At 37.0% G+C, this 16,484-nt stretch overlaps 1 protein-coding gene across 8 annotated transcripts in view; it reads right to left on the minus strand.

Annotated features, from left to right (window-relative positions):
- LOC134541019 (uncharacterized) overlaps window positions 1–13,864 on the minus strand; it is a 76,376-nt gene extending 62,512 nt beyond the window's left edge. For 6 of the 8 annotated variants that reach the window (XM_063384150.1, XM_063384145.1, XM_063384148.1 and 3 more), the window contains exons 1-3: window positions 12,940–13,116; window positions 6,535–7,029; window positions 2,677–2,986 (exon numbers count right to left, since the gene is read on the minus strand). In XM_063384150.1, the coding sequence (XP_063240220.1) occupies window positions 2,677–2,986; window positions 6,535–7,029; window positions 12,940–13,022 (888 nt within the window). In that variant the 5' untranslated portion in view covers window positions 13,023–13,116. The other 2 variants (XM_063384151.1, XM_063384152.1) reach the window with 2 other exon arrangements.
- Window positions 13,865–16,484: the final 2,620 nt, after the last annotated feature.

Genomic DNA, 16,484 nt, shown 5'->3' on the forward strand with positions numbered 1-16,484 from the left:
TGTGATTGGTGTTTTAACAGTCGCCACGTACCTGAAAGAAACTCATCCAATAACGAAACACAGACGATGCTACAGTGTCTTAACTTTCAGCTAGTCTAGAAATCTTTTCGCGAAATATGCATGGCCCTAACTCTTATGGAAAAAACGTATTTGACTAGCGCTGTTTTTATTAGCGCTCTGTTCTACTGGAACGTATTAGGGACGTTTCTTCGAGGGGTGGGTGTTGCAGTGTTTGTCAAGATAGTCGGGATGAAAAAAATTTTATTAAATTTTTTTTACATTGCTTTAACCGTGTTTTTTGGTATCCGTGGACCCTTTGCCAGTATTACCCCAGATAATCAGGAGTGTACTATAGCTGTAAAACCTCTGACTAGATAGTGCCACATTATGCTGTAGGATTTCCCAGAAGCCTTGATACACGCTGGTACTGGTGCAATGACATTCCTTTCAACACCCTCGCCCCGCTTGCGTGGTGGGACTCAACAGTAACACAATATCCAAGCTGAATCTGCACCTCGGAGGCAAAACACACTATGTCACAAAAAACCGTTTTTTTTAAAAAGGGCAGTTTATAAAATTTGAAATAGTGCCTCACTATTTTCTACCCAAAATATGTGAATTTTTATAGATATTATATATCTTAAGTGTTGTATGTCAATAGAAATAACGTCTAACGGTGGTCATCTTAATGGTTAAAAGTGCAATTTTTCCCAAATATGGACATCGTGTCTTATGCCTCCGAGGTACAGAAATAATCAATTACAAAAATTAAAACTATTAGTTAATTTTTCGGTAAAAAGGTAATTTTATCAACTTTACATAAATAAAGACTTAAAAGTTCCAAATGTGACCTTTTACTGATAAGCTCTGTATTCAGGGGGATGATGATTATTATTATTATTATTATAATAAATCTTTACTGGGCATGCTCTGACTTCAATGTCAGTGGAAAATTAGGAAGAAAAGGAGGTGGCATAAATCCAAACTATACCTACCCTTACGGCCTTACATCCATTGAGAAACACCACCCACATCCATGCCTTATCTGGAATTTGAAACCAGAACCACTCACCCAGTAGTTGGCATTGCAAGCAACAGTACCATTCCTAGCGCTGGCAGACACACTAGGAATAAAATATCCAAAAAAAACATAAGCTTCTGTAGAGATAAATAACATAGTCCTTGTCAACTACACAGGTTTTTCATTTTATGAATTGCTTTTCCACAAATTTTTTGATGAATCTTTTATCCTTGAATATGAAATTTTTCAAATACTTTGATATACTGGCCCAGCCATATAATAAAAGTTCTATATTTGAAACAGATGGCTGCTTAAGTTGGTTTATTATAGTTTACATACATTACAATAAAATTTAGTGTGACAATATCATTTTTATTTTTCAATTTAGCATTGACTGATGCATGCCTAAATGCCTCTAGGTTCGTGACAATGTTAACTAGAGGTGTAGCGGATGGCTACTGAAAGTATATCTTAAGCAGGACTACCGAAAATTGTATGTTGATTTAAAGCCTAAACCCCCTGCACATTCAAAGGTCATTCGACGCCAGAAATTTTCCAAGTAAAAAAAAAATAAACATAATTCCAAATGCAAATACAGTAAATCAAAATTAGTAGGTTTTCACGAGATTGAGAAAACTGAACATTAAACCACATCTTTCAAACAATATGTAATAATAATTGTCATATGTGTTTAATTAATCTGGAGCAGAACCTTTATCACTAACTTTTGTAGGTTAAGAATGTTTAATCAGCGATATGTAGAACCAAGATTTTATGGTGTTATAAAAATGCAAAATTTTTTTCAATAAAAATAGTGGATTTCCTCTTCATCATCATTAAAATTTTAAACACATGATAATCAAGCACAATTACATTGATCAACTGCAATAATTCGTGGTAAGACACTTAAAAAAAATCTGCAACCAAAACATTCAATAATAAAAAAATCAATATGCAATGTTAAAACCCCAAAATCTTTATACATACATATACATTTTCTTGTGATGTTTCTCTGTAGTCCTTCACCCTTGTCTGTATGGTATCAGCTATAGACTGATTTTATTTATTTTGGTTACTTTACTTTGGAAATACTGTTGATAGAAGCTAATTAATACTTTTACTTAGTACATAACATTTTAGGGTTTAAATAAAAAACCTAAATTAAAGATTTATGAAATTGACTGTATATTTGGTAGCTATAATGAGGTAATTAAGGTAAATTTCTCTACATTTCAGTGTTATGCAATGTTAATGACTTCCATTTTGATGTATGGCGGTGCAGTGACTAAATATTGCTGTTATTTCCGTTTTATCACTATTCATAGAGACCGGAAAAATTCGCGGTGTCAATGACCTCCAGGATAGACTCCAATATCCTTTACACACTCTGGTGAATGCCAACTGGTCATTGGCTGCTGACTTGTAAGTCGTCTCGACTGGGTGGCCTGTGATTCGACACTTCTATGAGTGAGGGTCTCTAATTGGCCCTCAGTCCTGCAGATTAACAGTGACCAATGACAGAAGCAGCACTAAGGTATAATTATTTGAATTTTAGCATAACACGAAATGAACCCGCAAATTTTTCAGGTCTCTAGCTATTCAACACACAACCTCGCCTCAAGCTTGTATTTGCCGGTCGCGGGGCAGACACCCACCTCGAGGAAGCGCACTCGCATGTCGATCTCGTTCCTCTGGTGCTGCAGCTGCATGGCGTCTCGCGCCAGCCGTGCCCGCGCGTCCTGCGTCTCGCGCGCCTCAGCGTCGTGCCGGGCGACCTCCGCCCGCGCGAGTGCCTCCGCCCGCACGAGCGCCTCCTCCCGGCGCTGGTGCGTCTCCTCAGCCGCGCGGTGCTCCTGCCAAGCGTCCTCCAAATCACGCTGATGCAGGGCGCGCAGCTCCGCCACGGCCCGCTCGTGCTGGCCCTCCAGCCGCGCGCGCGCCTCCGACACCTCGCGCCTGTAGTGCCTGCACGGGCCACAACCACTCCTTCACGCACGTCTCACACAATCCACACACATCTCACACTATTCACACGTGTCTCACACTATTCATATATGTCTCACACTATTCACACATGTCTCACACTATTCACACATGTCTCACACTATTCACAAATGTCTCACACTATTCACACGTGTCTCACACTATTCACACATGTCTCACACTATTCACAAATGTCTCACACTATTCACACATGTCTCACACTATTCACACATGTCTCACACTATTTACACACATCTCACACTATTCACACATGTCTCACACTAGTCACACATGTCTCACACTATTCACACACATCTCACACTATTCACATGTGTCACACTATTCACATGTGTCTCACACTATTCACATGTCTAACACTATTCACATGTCTAACACTATTCACATGTCTAACACTATTCACATGTCTCACACTATTCACACATGTCACACTATTCACACACCCTCATAAAACTAATCAGAATTGTGCACTAAATTATTGTTACCCTTACGAACATAGCCCATGACAGGTAACTATCAATTTGTCTAATAGCTGAATATTCTTCCATCATTTCTCAGAAAATACTTCTTAGTGGTTCTAACCTGATTTCTGAAAAACAAAGTACTTTATTGAATTTAATTTTTGTGGAATCTCAGTTAAATGCCTCTCGCAAATCCGTCAAAAAATTGAACCTGTTGATAGGCTACATCTTGAGATACAAAGTTGGCTTGTTTCTGAAGTCCGTGTGCCACGACGGAATGTTTCACGCAGGCTCTACCAACATCTTCCAGCAGAATTGCTGCCAACATCCACGGCCTAACTATGCGACGATACTTCATTCACAGCACATAAACAATCCAAATGTCAATTTGATTTGTTGTGGAAATAAGTAGGTATTTCTATTCACGTAGAAACATTGATATTAACGATAATTTTTACACACACACAAGTTTTCATGGATTTAAAAACACTCTAATAACTTGAATGCCGCCTCCTTACCCTACAGTTTCTGCTTATTTATTTGAAACTCACATGCGTAGTTTAGTTCTCGAGGACGCTTAGAAGCTGAAAACAATTTTTGTGTAGTGTTAGTTGATTCATAAAGTCGGTAATGAAAAAACAAAACCTTAGAAAAATTTGCAAGAGAAAGTAAAAGTTCTTTCAGCAAGTATATTTTTTTCTGTCATGATGTTTATCCAAAAATTGTGGGATCAGTTTTATTGATCATTGATTCAAGACTATTATTCAGATATCTACGAGGCCTGTCCGGAAAGTAAGTACCGTTTCGTTCTACCGTCACTGCATTGGTAGTGACGCAGTTCCGTGTATGCGCACACGTGTCTATGGTTTATTGCCTGTCTACTGACGCCATTACAGCCGGATTGTGTTGTGTTTACATGCGTTAGTGAGCATTCAAATGTTTAAGACGATTGCTGATCTTACCGACTGTGAAGTGCGTTCTAAAAAATGGTTTCTGAACACCAAGAACGCTAAGCCAGTTGAAATTCATCAACTTGTACAGATTTATATTGAAAACGTAATGACTGATGGAATGGTTAGAAAGTGGGTTCGACAATTCAACGATGGATGCACCAATGTTCATGACGAAACACAGGGTGGCTGGCCTTCTGTCGTCAATGATGGTTTGGTTGCAAAAGTGAATGAGAAAAATGCAAAGCAAAGAAGAAAAAAGAAAAACTATCGTCACTGGCGACATCTATCTTTGAAGTGGATATAGGGAAGTTGGTTTCCGCTATGAAAAATGTCTGAACAATGGTTGTTACTATGTAGAAAAATAGTTCAAGAATTGCTATTTCATCTAAAAATAAATTTCCTGTTGTGAAAACACTTTCTATGCGAGTTTTTCCAAAACGGTACTTACTTGCCGGACACGCCTCGTACCAGCACGGCAGGATGCAGGCTATGTTCGAGAGAGAGGGACGAGGAAAGGATGACTTCTGGAGACCTTTGAAGTGGGTTTTAATCCCGAGATGGGTCTACTTTACTTTGAGAATACATGCATAAACGACTGTACCACTATTTTGATGCAAAGATAAATCTAAATATTTTTACAATTACAAACAATTTAAAATCAACACACAAATTGCATGGAGTGACAACGAATGGCAATCGTATTCCAATTTAAATGAATGAAAATCGTGCTCCTGGCAATTAAAGTGCAGTAAGCCATAATTATTTGTAAACTATCACATTTTTTAAAACTATATAAATCAAGTTTATCTTCTGGGATTGACTATTAAATTTCTAAAATATAGTAAATGACTCAGCGATATGTCCAAGTACATTATCACAATGTGTAATTTTTTTTATCTACATATACATAACACTTTATGCACACACAAACAGCCCTGGAATATTAATCATTTAAATGATCAAATGACATCAACATCCAAAAATAATCAAAATTAATCCTGCAATTCCAAAATTCCCTCTTCCAATTGTGTCAAAAAAAATTCATTACTACCTTAGTAGGCATAGTATGAATTTCTTGCCAAGTTATTCAATACAACTTAATTTCAACATAATTTCCGCACCCACCACTAGAATTTTTTGCCCAACAGCTACGTTGACTATTGAATCATTAGATTTTCAGACTGAAATTTTAAACTATATAATGAAAAGGCTCAGATAAAAGCAAAAACTTGAAAAAATACTAAACCCCAGTTTTGTATCTGATTTTCGACAAGCAATTTTATTAAAAACTGTCCATCTTGTTACTATTCACTAAACGGTTAATACTATTATGTTTACCTTTGTGTGAAATGTGGTGGGCGGACGCAAAACACACACAGTTTCCGCACCTGCCGCTAGAATTCGCAGCCGGAGCAGCTACGTCAACTATTGAATCATGCAATTCGCAGAGTGAAATTTTAAACTATATAAACTTTTCTGATAAAAAGTGATAAACACTTGAAAAAAATGCTAAACCTCAGCTTTTGACATTTTTTGACGAGGAATTTTGTTATGAAGTTTCCCTTTCGTTTTGTGAACTTTAGTTCCCACCATCCGCCACAGATGACAGCCACAGTGACGTTCCATGCGACTTCCGTTCCATTCACAAAACTACCCCTACCAAATGCAGAATGCAGAGCGCTAAGAATTTACACATCAAAAACATGACTTGCAGAAGCCTAGGAAATAGAGTGCGCCCGATGCTTAATTGCATCCTTCCATACTTAACTCCAAGATGCATTTAACACACCGATCAGGTCAGGGGTGTAGCCAAGGACAAAAAAACTTGGGATTGATTAAATTAAAATATCTTTAATTAATTTCTTACTTCATCACTCAAACAATTTTTTTTATTAAAAAAATTAGTATTTTCACCATTACAATATTTAAAGTTAAGTACCGAAAACTGCTCAAATAGCACTGTTTTACACCTTAAAATCCAAATTTTTCCGGGCACTTTAATAGGGGTTGGGGTGGGGGGGGGGGACCATGCTTCTTAACCCCCCCCCTATACACAAATCCTGGCTACGCTACTGAATGAGGTAGACGCACTACGCACCTCTTCAATCTCCGGACCAGCCTCTTCACCTTGGGGCTCCTCGCCGCCCGGCCGGCGGGAAGCGAGGTGTCGACGGCGGGGACCGGCAGGAGTCCCTGGACGACGCACGGCAGGAGCGGCTCCCGCCCGGCCTCGTAGGCGTCGCACACGGACGCCGCCTCCCGGGAGCCCGCGGGGAGCCCCAGCGCCCCCAGCACGTGTTCCACGTCCCGCCGCGCCAGCCGCAGCGACGAGCGGTCCCGGCCGCTGTCCCAGGGCCAGGGCCCGCCCGCCGGCGGCAGGCGCGCCTCGCTGGCGAACACAGACAGCGTGTAGGGGTAGCCCCGCCCCTGGAGGAACTCCGCCACCAGGAAGGCGAGGGCGTGGCTCCGCGCCGACGGGAAGAACTCTGATTGGTCCTCGGGCTGGGGGCAGAGTGACGTCTCCTGCAGGGCCAGGATCATCTTCCGCCGGAGCTGGGCTTCGCAGTTGGCCAAGTGGCCTTTCTCGCTGAACCTGCCGCCCACCAGCCAGAGTCCACACCCCACTACACGTGCATTCCCCGTGACAACACTTCTGTGGAAACCAGGAAATATAAATCCTTATATGACTTTCTAATAATTTATCATTGTACTACTTTGTTGATGCTATGGTAATAATATTTACTTAGTAAAAAAAAATTATGCACTAAGTGACATTTTTTAAAGGGACAGTGCCACAGTAAAGTGGGACATATATGTAATTGCATATTTTAATATTTGATATTAGATCAGGTTACTGCAAACTATTATGTGTATTAAACCATGCTCAAACTTAAAAATGGTAACATTTTGGTCACAGAAAGACAGTAGGCCTATGTTACTTTGCATGACTAAACAAGATTTTAAAAAAAAAACCATAAGTATAAATAAATATAACGAGATTACGCGAATCACCGGAAATTTTATTTTCCTTCTGTAAATATTCCAAGGCAATTTTTAAAAGAAAATGCCAATAACTATCAAGATATGAAATTGTAAGTTCACATTTTCCTAAGTGCAATTAAATTTTATCTAATTAACTACTAACATATTCTGTGACATTTTTATTTAAAAAATTAAAAAAATAAAAATTACAAACTGAGACATTTTTTGTCACGGAAGGAAAAGTCCAACCAAATTTCTCGACATTACTGTTTCCTGTTCCCTCATATTTTTTATCACACAATATTTTCCCTCCATTTTCATTACTGAAACCTGGAGGTTAATACTAAGTTTCAGAAGATACTTTTAATGAAGCAAATTTGTTTAATGTGGAAGATTTATTTCACTGTCATTTCACATTTTAAAGAATATACTATTCATGTTTTTTTTTTTTTTAAAAAAATAGTACACCAATTATATCTATAATCTTTTAACATGCATTTTAAAAATGAGGTTTAGTTATATGCTTACAATTCTGTCTGGTAATGTACAGTTACACATTCTTTTAACAATGGAAAACTGGCTTTAACTTACTTTTCTATAACTTTACAATTGATGTGTTATGGTTGTAGTAAACAATGGGCAAGACAGGTGCTCAAGAGATGTGGGAATGCGAAAGGAAAAAAAATTGAAAAGAGATGAACTAACAAAAAATGGAGGTATTTTTAAATTAAGAAAATATGAAAGAGAAAGGAAAAAGGATGCACAAAAGAAAATAAGACAACAAAAATGGCACAGATCATACACTTCTTTCTCCAAGTGGTGTACGTAAAGCAAACTGTTTGAGTGAAAAGGGCATTACCTCAATCGCCAAGGAAAAGTGTTGAAGTTCTTGGGAAACTTGTTAAAACTTTGTCATCAAATAAATTGAATAAATTTTTGGATCTAGCAGGGCTTAGCAATAATTAAAAAAATTGGTTGTCTGTAAAGTCAGTTTACGGATGATAGTTTAATGTGACGTCATAAAACATTGATGAAATGATTGCAAACTTTTATGAATAAAATTGAAACATTTTTATTGAATTACCACTATTTTGTATGGATACAAAGGAGGAGTGAAATGAAATTTACAATTTAATTGATAAATTTACTTTTATTTGCACTCATTAATTAAAATATGTTTATTACTTTAACAAACAGATTATTTTAACTATAACGTTTATGTATAAACATGTATACATGTTTGCTATTTAACTTCTTCCAATCTGTGTTATTCTGTTAAGGATAGGACGATGATAGGAAAAGTAGGAAACGAATGGGAGTGTTTCAAGTTTAATGTGCCTCGAAAAAGTCAAATCGATGGTTGTTCCAATCGAGTGGAAGAGAGATAGATGCGGCGCAAGCGTACAATGAGCGTAACGGGACAATGTGCGTAATGGGACAATGAGTCATCCTTCAGCGTTCATCGTTTTATTAGACGTTGTCACGTCAAAAAAGGTGGTAGTTCAAAGAAAGAAAAGTATATCCAAGGGTGACCAATTACACTCCTCTATCACCTGAGCACGGAGCCCACTGCAGGTAGTAAGTCTGCATTGTACGTAGGTGGCTCCATATTTGTGCGATAGAGCTGCGCTCTCTAGAATATTTATCATAAAAATTGTTGTTCGTCCGCTAGAATGCATTGGAACCATAAAGTCAATTTTGTTAAAAACATCAGGCGGTATTTACTTAACGAGATATGCAGAATTCCATTTTGAAGGGGAGGGGGTAGCTAGAACACTTTGCCCACTATCTGCTCAAATTCTTTTCTTTGGTTTGTTGGAAATGATAGATTGTTACGATTGTTGGGAGGGCGGATATTTCCCCTATGTATAAGCCACCTGAGAACCAGTAAGTCTATATTTCATGGTCGCCATGACTGTAAGAGTTGAACAGTGGTCACATCAGTTGGAATCCTGCGTACCAAGGCCACAAAATGTTATTTGTGCATTTTATTTGGCCCATTTGACCAACTGCCCAACGCTCATTTTGTGAAGTCGATTCTTAAACAACAGTATTTGTTAGTGTTATTGAACCATTATTCACTGCATAAAGGATACATAGTAAAATTTTATAGTTCTGCTCATTATCTACAAGGGCACTGCTAATAGCAAACACACACAATTAGTCCCAAGGGCTGAGCAGTCCGAACTGGGAGTTGCACTGATTGTGTGTGGGTTCTTAAAGAGTGATTTACAGCGAATACAAACTAATTTTTACTCTTGAAATAAATGTCTGAAACTGTTTTTGATGTGTAACATCTTAGCTCTCTGTATACTGCATTTAGCAGAAGTTATTTCGTGAATGGAACAAAATTTACGTGGAACGGAAATGTGTGACCACAGTGCTGCCATTTGTGGCGGATGGGGTGAACCAAAGTTCACAAAGCCAATGGGAAACTTTACAGTATTAACTGATTAATGAAGATTAAAAGTCAGTATTTAAATAAAATTTCTTTGTAGAAAATCAGGTCCAAAGCCGGTGTTTAGTATTTTTCAAGTCTTTTTCGCTTTTGTCGTAACTGCTTCATTATACAGTTTAAAATTTTGCTCTGCAAATTGAATGATTCAATAGTAGACGTAGCTGCTCTGGCAACGAATTCTACCACAGGGCACGGAAATCTGTGGAAATATATTTACATTTATCACACACTGCATTATTTTTAATAATTCTACGTTAAATTTGGTGTCTGAGTTTCGTATCATAAGTGTAGTTGTAACATGAGAACACATGAATTTGTTCGTTACTGAGGTTAGATAATATACATTTCTGGCGAGTACCTTACTGAAAGTCTCACTCACATGTTTTTTTTATAACCTCTTTCAAATTAACCCAAACATAGCCTGGTGTACACTCATTCATGTTTAAGACACTCAGAAAATGCAGTTTTGTACTGTCACAGCTTACTGACAAAAAAAATTAAAAACTACTGTTTGTGAATGCTCATTTATCCAGGAACCAAGTTACAACTTCTTTCTTTTATACCACTGTAGTTCTGTGAGGATCCTCAGAGATCACTCATTATGAGGTTCATGAGTTCGATTCGAACTCTCAGCATGACCATGGTGACTGCAATTTCACGGCGAACCAATTTCAGGAATTTTTTTAGGATTTTTTAATAAACTTTTTCTACATTTTTTTTTATCAAAAGGTGACATTTAAATATGTATATAACAAAAATTAAACATTAGCAAAATTAATAACAAATGTTCAACAATTTGAAAAAAAATTATTTTTAAGTTAGGAAGCTTAAAACCCTTTCTGAGTTAATTTTCACATGATGAAGAGGCAAGTCTCCAACTATATATATTTAATGTGCAACTATAAACTGAAGATGTCAAATAAACAAAACATGAGTCAGCAATACAGGATGCTGGGAATTTAAGTTTTTGTGACCTCAAGTAATACTGCTGTTAATTTGGGGACTTTTTTTGTGGCTTTTGTGACACATCCTTTTGTTTGCTTACCATCTGAGTGACTTTCGAGACTTTCCTGACCTGTGGACACTGTTACGACTCAACTTCATGATCAATGAGTCGTTATTAGCCAAGCATTCGCTCCGCTGAGCACCACACTGGGTACATCTGCACACTGCCTTTGTTTCTCCCACTGCATCCATTTAGAAAATGATTCTTACCGTTTTGTAGGTAGGGCGGTTATGTTAGAGGTGGTAGCCTACCTAGGGATGTTTAACCATTAAGTTTGGATGATAAGCAAATGTAAGCAGAGGGGCTGGAGAAATTAAGCTCATAAAGGCGACAGGCTTGTGTTGTGGGTAAATATGTAGTTGAGCGGTATTTGCGAAAACAAATGTTAAAAATCCGAAAATACCTTTATTAGATGCTCTTCAACTTCCTCTTTTCATTAAAAGCGGCGAAGATAAGAAATTCCAAATACTTTAGGAGATATAGAATTTTTAAATTTCATCATATGTAGTTGAGCGGTATTTGCGAAAAAGAAATGTTAAAAGTCCGACAATACCTTTATTGGATGCTCTTCAACTTCCTCTTTTCATTAAAAGCGGCGGAGATAAGAAATTCCAAATACTTTAGGAGATATCACCGTTCTTATTTTGCATACAAGACCTGTGTTTATCATTTGATCGCCACCATTTTTTTTATTTTGCCATGTGTTTGTGAATGCCTAATTAATGAAAATGGTCGATTAGGTCAGGTCAGTTACATTATAAATACTTTGAAACTAAGCGTACATTAAAAATAATATGAAATTATTTCTATGGTTCTTTAGTTTTAAAGTATTTATAATGTAACTGACCTGACCTAACAAACCGGGACAAAGGATGAACAGTAACAACTCGGGTAAAAATTTTTTGTTACTTATTAGTTGCGCAACAATAAAAAATAAGACTTTAAAATTAGAAACGTTAAAAACTCGCCTAAGTTGGAGGCGGTAATTAAACACCGTTTTAAAACAATAAATGAACTAAATAATCACGTATTGGTTCATTTAAATTCTGGCCTATCACGATCAATCACGCGACATCATTATCCAATAAAAAAATAGATACTCGTAAAAAAGAAACAATGCGGAATGCCACATGAATGCACTGGTATAGTTGTGACGAAATTTAAAAATTCGATATCTCCTAAAGTATTTGGAATTTCTTACCTCCGCCGCTTTTAATGAAAAGAGGAAGTTAAAGAGCATAGAATAAAAGTATTTTCGGATTTTGAACATTTTTTTTCGCAAATACCGCCCAACTACATATTTACCGTGTTGTGTTTTTCCGTGAAAACATAATTTTGCCCAGTCCAAGTTGTAGGAATGAGCCGGAGGGAAGGAGGGAGGGGGGGGGGTGCAAGTTCCCTTTAGATCAGCATATGGACCTACAAACCCGCAGAGCAGAAGCCGTTATCTATTTGATTTAATACTGTCATTACTTTAATTACATTAATTTTTTTAAATTCAGATAAGAGTGTTTTCCATTACTGCTTAATATAATTATATATCTTGCAACACATTATTTTAGATGAAAATCTGCACCACTCTGCTCCCCAAAGCACAAAGCACAAGCCGAGAGAGCACATATGGGATAAGACACACCCATCTACTTCTTATTTCTGTGTGCTGTTAAATTTATTCTTCATTTACCAAAGTCCCTTTAATGGTAAAATCAACCAAAATTAGCAGCATCGAATAAACCCCAATTGCAGATTTTTTTTTTTTGTTTTTTTCTCCAGAATTTCCACTTAAATTCCCATTGGGACCTTGTATACCTTTTGTGATTGTTTCCAAATATTTCTTCAGATAAATTATTTTTACATGCATCAGTAGGAATAGGTTAAGTGAGGTTACGTTGGTTATTATAATTCAAATCACATAAAAAATATTTCTTAGGGCATAGTGTTTGAAAGTGAATGACCGTTAAGTTAAGTACTTAATTGAAATTTAAAAACTAGTATATAAATACATTCAGAAATTAGACTTTTTTACTGAGTAATAAGTAGCCATCAGGCAACCTTACCATTTTAGAAATTTGTTTTTAAAATCTTCAACAGAAAGATTTTTTGTGGGGCTTGAGGATATTTTTGGGTTATTAACAGCCATTACTTAAACTCAAGTACACGCACTTCTTCGCCGTTTATATATTAAAATAAAATATAAACTACGCACTGTAACCGTTCTTTCTTGTTTACTATCTACTTACGAAAATAAACCTCCAAAATTATTTGTCAAGTGCTGCAACATAACAAAAGTTATTTCTTTCATTGTGTCGGTAGGTAAAATATTTCGCTTTCCGTTAGGTTCACACCACTGTCCATTCCATAGAGGTATAATAGGTAGAGGGAGCGTTCGCTATACCATGACATGTATAACTGTGTGGTCAACACCTATCACGTGACAAGGATAATGTGAGCGGGAATTCAAAGTTTGTTTCAGATTCGTAATTACAAAAGCATGAACGTAACGATTCTGTAGGCGTACGCTGATCATCAAATGAGAGTATTTATACCTTATGATTATAACTTTGTTAAGTGATGTATTTCTTTACCTTCTGCCTCTGTTGACACATACGTTTCGGACGAGTATGTCGCCTTTGTCGTATCTCGGACCAGGGCCGCCGAGAGGGGGGGGGGGCAAAAGGGGCAAATGCCCAGGGGCCCGGTAGCCTTAGGGGCCCGGGCGCCCGGCTGGGAAGTGGAAAATAAATGGCTGGAAAAACATTGTCCCCCTGCTATTAAAACATCTTGTACACACACACACACACACACACACATATATATATATATATATATATATATATATATATAAATTGTTTGTGTGTTCCTAAAACTACAATCGATAGCCAATAACCTAACCGAGTAGAAGGTACTTGTAACATTCAGTTCACACCGAAATACTTGTCTAGTAGCAGAAATGGGAACGTTACAGAGACGTCGGAACAGGGGGGGGGGGGGGGGGGGGGGCAGCAGTTGCGAGTCGCTCCGTGCTTTTATGTAGGGGGGGGGGGGGGGGGCGAGAGTAGCATTTCGCCCCCCTCCTTCCCAGAATAAATGTTTGGTCCTAGTAGTATTTTTCTCAACCAGTAGTTACAAACGTTGCATTGGTGATCACATTGATTAGAAAATAAAATTTATGATTGTCAATATACTGTAAAATAATTGCAAATTCCTAGATGGTATTTTATTTAAGTTGTACTACGCCTACTGTCAGACTAGTATTTAATACATACTACGTCATCAAATTCTTGGTATGGTATATTTAATATTTTGGTTCGGTAACTCATTAAATAGCACAATTTTGCATCTAAAATTCCAAATTTTTCCGGGGGAGGAACCCCGGACTCCCCACTCTATGACTGAGGTAAGTGTGATACATCTGTCCTCCCCCCCCCCCCCCCCCCCACCATAATGAAAACGTTCCGACGTCCCTGGAACGTTATAAATAATTAATATGTATTACAAATTTTTCAATGTAATGAACGTGGTTCAGTGTGTTTGATGTTTTCGAAATAACAAAATTTATTATTACTTTACATTATTTTAATACTATTTACATTCAGAATAAATTATTATACTTATGTATTTTAAACACTCATATAATAATGCAAATTCTGATTACCAGTTAAGATTTTTTTTTTTTTAGCAATATATACATCAAAATTAATTATTATTTGTATTTTGATGGATTAACAATGTAAAAGTGCACTGAGATAATACATGCAAATGCTCTCTTTTTTTTTTTTGCGTAACTAGGAAATCGTTATGCATGTTCAAATGAAGGATGCAATTTTACGATACCATATATATTTATGGTATAGGCCTACGTAGTAGTGGTATGCAAAAAAAAAAAAAAAAGGAAGGGGGCCTACTACTCCAGCTGCCCAGGGGCCCACAAATTCTCTCAGCGGCCCTGTCTCGGACATCACCTTGTTTACTTCTCTTTCCATTAGTGTCGTGACATTCCCCTACACACAACCGTTTGACTGGTTTCCTTGGGTTTGGAGTGGTAAGCATGCCATGTACCATCAAACTTCTCTCTATCAAAGCACTCCTCTTCGAATTGTTTGGAACATATTTTTGTCACCGAAGTTGCTTTGAAATCTTGTCGTCTTACTTTGATTTCCCACCACTTTTCTACGGCTTTCGTCCTTCGGAAAACTGAAAACGATTAAAATTGAGAGATAAAACGTCAATTATAGCTCTCAAGTACCAAACACCAGCGTACCTACTTTTAATGCTAATATTCACATAAATAAGCATATTTACCTGTGAAAACTTAGCGGGCTTCCTTTATGATGTTTTGACTTGCATCCAAACGCACAGCAATACAGGACCATTTTCAAAAATTAGCACATAACACATGCGATACCATCTTGAACACACATTTGTGACGTCACGCTCTCTCTTTCGGGATGTATCCAACATCTGTTGGCAGTGTAAGTAACTATATTACCTACCAAATGATTATTTCCTGACATCTGACCAGCAATTTGTTAGCACAGTTTTTAACATATAAATAAGGGTTATATAAATTTTTTAGCTAACAATTCTAACCATGGCACATTTTTTATTTACAATTTTTGCTATATACATATTAGTAATAGCATTAATTAATATTTAAAGCAGGAATTACACTTGGTCATTGGTAATAATCTCGACGATTTATTGCCACGATATGATTGATAAATATAAACAGTACTCTAGTCCCGCCAAAATGGCTTCCTACTCTACTCTCATTGATTGTTGTACCATGTGTCACTAACAGAAATAAAATATATTTATTTCCCTGCAATGCACACGACCATCCTCAGCACTACATATTGGGAATCAGTAGGTTTGAAAACATGGCAGTCAAATCTTGTGCGCACGATCTACAGTTAGGTACTCTTTATTTTTTTTCAATTGTGAATCCAGCATAACTCCGAGAAAAAAATAGTTTCACTACTCCCTTGTTACATTTTGTTTGACATTTTGTTAGAAGTGCGGGTAAAAGCGGGTATTTTGGCTTTCGCATGAGGGTATAAATGAACGACTGCATTTGGCAACACTGGAAACGTAGCCAGGGAAAGATCCCGGTGGTTGGGACCCCTGTCTTCCAGGATTTAAAATAAAATAAACACAAGCAAAGACGGAACGAGAAAATTAATGTAACTTAGTGTACCAATCCCCTCTTGTTCTTTTAAGTACCCTAGAATGGCACTTCAGCAACAACAAAAAATTGGTTGTCTGTAAAGTCGGTTTACGGACGATAGTTTAACGTGACGTCATAACAAAACATTAATGAAATGATTACATACTTTTATGAATAAAATTGAATCATTTTTATTGAATTATCACTATTTTGAATGGATACAAAGAAGGAGTGAAATGAAATCTACAATTTAATTGATAAATTTACTTTTATTTGCACTCATTAGTTCAAATATGTTTATTACTTTAACGAATAGATTATTTCAACTATAACTTTTATACATGTTTGCTATTTAACTTCTTCAAATCTGTGTTATTCTGTTAAGGATAGGATGATGATAGGAAAAGTAGGAAACGAATGGGAGTGTTTCAAGTT

This window comes from Bacillus rossius, chromosome 17, assembly GCF_032445375.1.
Source record: "Bacillus rossius redtenbacheri isolate Brsri chromosome 17, Brsri_v3, whole genome shotgun sequence".
NCBI lineage: Eukaryota > Metazoa > Arthropoda > Insecta > Phasmatodea > Bacillidae > Bacillus > Bacillus rossius.